This window comes from Syngnathoides biaculeatus, chromosome 11, assembly GCF_019802595.1.
Source record: "Syngnathoides biaculeatus isolate LvHL_M chromosome 11, ASM1980259v1, whole genome shotgun sequence".
In the NCBI taxonomy this organism is placed as follows: Eukaryota; Metazoa; Chordata; class Actinopteri; order Syngnathiformes; family Syngnathidae; genus Syngnathoides; species Syngnathoides biaculeatus.
The window spans coordinates 11,694,974-11,699,469 of NC_084650.1; the positions used below are offsets into that span (position 1 = coordinate 11,694,974).

Consider the following 4,496-nt stretch of genomic DNA (forward strand, 5'->3'; position numbering starts at 1 on the left):
AGTTTTAATAATATCCCTTAGATTTTCTTTCCAAACAGTGCCTGTGACACAGCAGCAATACGGTAATAACACAGCATGAACAGGGTTGGGTAAAAACACAGACCGATAAAAGTCACTGAGATGCGGCTGCAGCAACACAGTTCAGGCCACCTGCTTTTATGACCTCAGAAAGCTTTTTTTACATCTTCTTCCCGCTGCCGTTTCCAGCGTCCCGCCATCAATTTCATTTATGCCAAGAGTGCAGCAGCTTCTTTTCTTTCTTTATCGGCCACCTCGATTGCTTTCAACTTGAAAGCTGCGTCATGTGCATTTCTTGCGTTTTCCATGATGAGCGTCTGTTCATGCTAATTTTAATCACGCACAAAGTTATGTTAAACTTGTCTTCCTCGACACATGTATTCCACCTGTCTCACTCTTAACTTTTCTGCTCGAGCACCCCTGGCGGCCGCTGGAAAAAATGCATAAATTAGCCTCATCATTGCATAAGCCGCAGGGTTGAAAACGTGTGACAAAAGTCGCGGCTCGTAGTCCGGAAACTACGATAATTTCCCCCGGCGAGGATTCAGTTACGAAAACGGACTTCGGCATACGCGCTCAACTCCTCGCTTGGCCTCGCGTTCGTCCTCCTCGTTTTGGCACTTTTTGCGGCAATGATGGTCGGCAGGGTGTACATCAAAGAGTCCTCGTCGCACTGAGAAAAAACAAAACGTCACTAGTTTCCGGAAGAAAAGCAAAAAGGGGAAAACAGGAGGGGAACTTTTCAAGTGACCTGCTGCACGGGACCGGACGGTTCTTCCTGGCTTTGCGGGTTAGCTGAAAAGTGGAGAAATCACGAAAAATGAGCGAGCTGCCCCGTCAACCGTCCTCAGTGAATATTTCAACAAGAGGTCGACAACCTCATTTGAATAAATCCGATGCTGTACGGAATGTTATTGGAAAAACTTGCTGCGGGGGCCGGATAACGAGAACGGGTTAGTTGTTGGCCCTTCCAGCAAAGCAGGTTGCTTCAACGTTACCTTTGTCTGAAATTGACTTGCGAGGAAAACAAAACAAAACAAAAGATCGAGAGAAAAACTGGTCACGTTACTAAATTTTTTTTTTTCACCCGATTTTGTTTCCATTGCCGTGTCACTTGAGTTGTAGTCCAAAATGTAACAGATTCAAAAGAAACATCAAAAAAGGTTCACGTTTGATTTCAAGTTGTTTCATAATGTTCCGCTTTAGCCTGCAATAAGTCTGTTAACCCTTTCGTTAATCCGATCAAAAAAAAAAACATAAATAAACATGAACACATTCAAACAATAAAATAATTTATTATTCCAATTTTATTATTTCTAATTGTTTCAATGATAAATAATGCAGCAATTATTGAAATGTTTTGACTTTCAAATGAGTATGAACATTTTTCTTCAGTCATGTTGATTTATTTTATTGACAATAGATCAATCGAGTAATGGTTTATTTTGACTGAATCGTAATGAATAAAAAGAATGCTGCCATTTTCGATGATGTTTTACCTCGTCGAACGGACAAAATGTGTTTGAAGTGCGAGGAGAAAGTCAACGTTTAGCCTGACCGTAACCATGGCAACTGAGTCGCAATTTGCTTTCGATTGGGCAACTTTGGAACACGTTTCAGGGTCAACTTTTTCCAGGGTTTTTGCAAACGCTGCTTGCTGGAATTGCCCACCTTTGACTCATCGCCCCTTTTTTTTTTTTGTCCTGTCAAGGTAATACCGTGAATAATTTCATATGCTTTTTTTTTATTCATTCCGATATAGGATTTAGGGGTACACGTGGTAGTTTTGGATCATGAGAAGTTCCTTTTGAAAGATTGCTCCGTCAATCGGAAATCTTTTAGAGCGCCTAGCAATTAGGATTATGATTAATAATGCGCAGTTCGTCTTACCTCTGCGGCAAAAACACCTTTCCGTCATGCTCTTTTTGACGAGGAAGGCTAAAAGGACCAAACTTAAGGCCCAGGCAGCACCCAAGACGGAAATAACTAACCCGTGTGATTCACACCTGCTGACGTCCGGATCTGTAGAACAACCAAAAAAATGAAACTTTTGCACCATAAAGCAGACACTATTGACGATGAACGAAATGACCTTCAATGATGACTTTCTTTGCGGTTGGCATAAAAATCCTCCCACACGTGGCCACGGCGCAGGAGTAAGTCCCGGCCTCGGAGGTGCCGGCGTCCTTCGAGAAACCGTGAACGCATTTCTGCGCGGAGCCGCCTTCGACCTCTCCGCAATCTTCACGAGCGTAAACGAAGCTGGGATGTTCCGCGCGCGTTCCGGCCGTGAACCAGTAAACGTTGTGTCCGTCCGTGCACGTTTTGTTACCGGAGCTGGAGAGGACCGAACACCGGAAGGTCACGGGCGCTACAGGTCGGACCGCGTCGGATCGCGAGTCTTCAGTGGCGGTAGTCAAGTTGATATCATTGCCTATGAGCAGAAATGTCAAAAGTGCAACATTAGATTTTCTTCTAAAGCATCTAACTTGTCATATTTACCTGTGACGTGAAGAACTGTTCCTCTCAAAGCGATCACTTCCTCCTCAAGAACTTTGAAACAGTAGTAGACGGCCATGTCACTTTTCTGGACTTGTCTGATTCGCAGAACGAACTTCCCTGGCTCTTGTCTGGCTGTGATGCGATCTCCCCCATTTAAGCTACCGTGATTAATATACTCTGAATTGATAGAGGGCGCTTCAAATAAAAATTCGGGAAAGGTTCCCGAAACAAGTCTGGTCCAGACGAGGCTGTAACGCGTTTTGTTGTCACGGGGACACGCCAGAGAGACATTTTGACCAAGCGCAACGGTCTCGGTTGTAATGTCGCCACCGCCTGCGCATCCTGTGCAGAAGAAAAGACAAAATGGAGATGTCGACGACCGCAACGCGCCTCGTGACCCGGTCGTCCCCGATCGTGGACTTGCCTCCGTACGGGATCAGCAGGAGCAGCAGTTGAAGCGCCGTCGGCATCTTGTCGGCGTTTCAGCGAGTGGGCGGCAGTCGGTCGAGACTGCGTCAGGCGCTCATCGACTTGAATGGAAGCAGACCGAAAGGGAGGGGACAATTTCTCAAGGTTTCTGATTGGCCTTTTTCCTGCGGAAATCTGCTCACCAAAATGTGACAGAGCGTTGGCGTTATGTTCTTCTGGCGGTTTCTTCTCCTTTTCATCCTTTTCATTAGTTTCCAACGCTTTTTTTTTTTTTTTTTTTAATGTTTTCCATATTTGAGCTACATCTTCAAGTGTCAGATTGGGGGAAAATAAAGTTTTAAAAATGTAAATATATTCCCCACTATTGGAACAGTGGGGCCAGTTCCTTTAAATTTTAGACAAAAAACAGCAGCATCAACATTTCAGCTACCATTTGTAGGTTCCTCCATTCTGGATCTGATGCCTGATGATAAAATTATTTTCCACACTGCGCCGAACTTCCAGCTCAGCAGAAGGACTCAAACCGATCTAAAATAATCAATATGCAGGGATGTGCAACTGTCATGAGCAAGGCTTGGCCACTGCCAAGAGGGGCGAGGCCAGGCCACTGCTCACATTGGGACTGTAATTAGACAGGCATTTAAGTTGGAGTTTTTGTCACTGGCATTTGCCAGTTTGTTGCCTCGCGTTAATGAGTTGCATTCACTGCCTCTGGGAATCTCCGCTTTGATGCGTGAGTTAGCGTAACCCAAGTCACAGCGATTCTGTGCCCTTTTGTTTGATCCTGTCCTGTTCTGGCCAGTTCGTTCTGTCACGAACCTCCGGTGCGGGGACAGACCCAAATGCAGGACTTTAAGGCAGAGCCATAATGTTCAATATAGTTTATTATGGAAACTGGGGCATACACCATGTAGCAGTCCGACAAGGCAGAGGTACAGAAACGCTAGGCTGGGCGGGATCCAAAAGACATACAGCAAGGGTTCGGTGACTCCGAAGCAAACTAACTAACTCAACAGGAAATAACTCAAAATACTGTATTTATTCAAAGGAAAGGACAGGAATGAAGATTAGCCAAAGTAAAACAGAATATATGTGCGTGAATGAGAGGGGCAGAGGAGGGAGAGTGAAGCTCCAGGGAGGGTGGACGACTTCAAATACTTGGGGTCAACATTACAGAGCAATGGAGAGTGCGGTAAGGAAGTGAAGAAACCGAGTCCAAGCGGACTGGAACAGTTGGCGGAAGGTGTCTGGTGTGTTATGTGACAGAAGAGTCTCCGATAGGATGAAGGGCAAAGTCTATAAAACAGTGGTGAGGTCGGCCATGATGTTCGGATTAGAGACGGCGGCACTGAAGAAACAACAGGAAGCAGAACTGGAGGTGGCAGAAATGAAGAGATTCTGAGGTTGTCGCTCGCTGTGAACAGCTTGGAAAGGATTAGAAATGAGCTCGTGAGAGGTACAGCCAAAGTTGGATGTTTTGGAGACAAGGTTAGAGAGAGAGAGCAGACTTTGATGGTTTGGACATGTCCAGAGGTGAGAGAGTCTGA

General features: G+C 45.4%; 1 protein-coding gene across 1 annotated transcript; it reads right to left on the reverse strand.

The window, feature by feature from the left end:
• On the reverse strand, window positions 1–3,034 carry LOC133508796 (uncharacterized). The gene is made up of 6 exons (XM_061835223.1): window positions 2,945–3,034; window positions 2,521–2,862; window positions 2,111–2,452; window positions 1,909–2,040; window positions 770–813; window positions 1–691 (listed from the first exon to the last, which is right to left on the reverse strand). The coding sequence occupies exons 1-6, from the start codon at window positions 2,988–2,990 to the stop codon at window positions 563–565; spliced, it is 1,035 nt and encodes a 344-aa protein (XP_061691207.1). The 5' UTR covers window positions 2,991–3,034; the 3' UTR covers window positions 1–562.
• Between the last annotated feature and the right edge of the window lie 1,462 nt (window positions 3,035–4,496).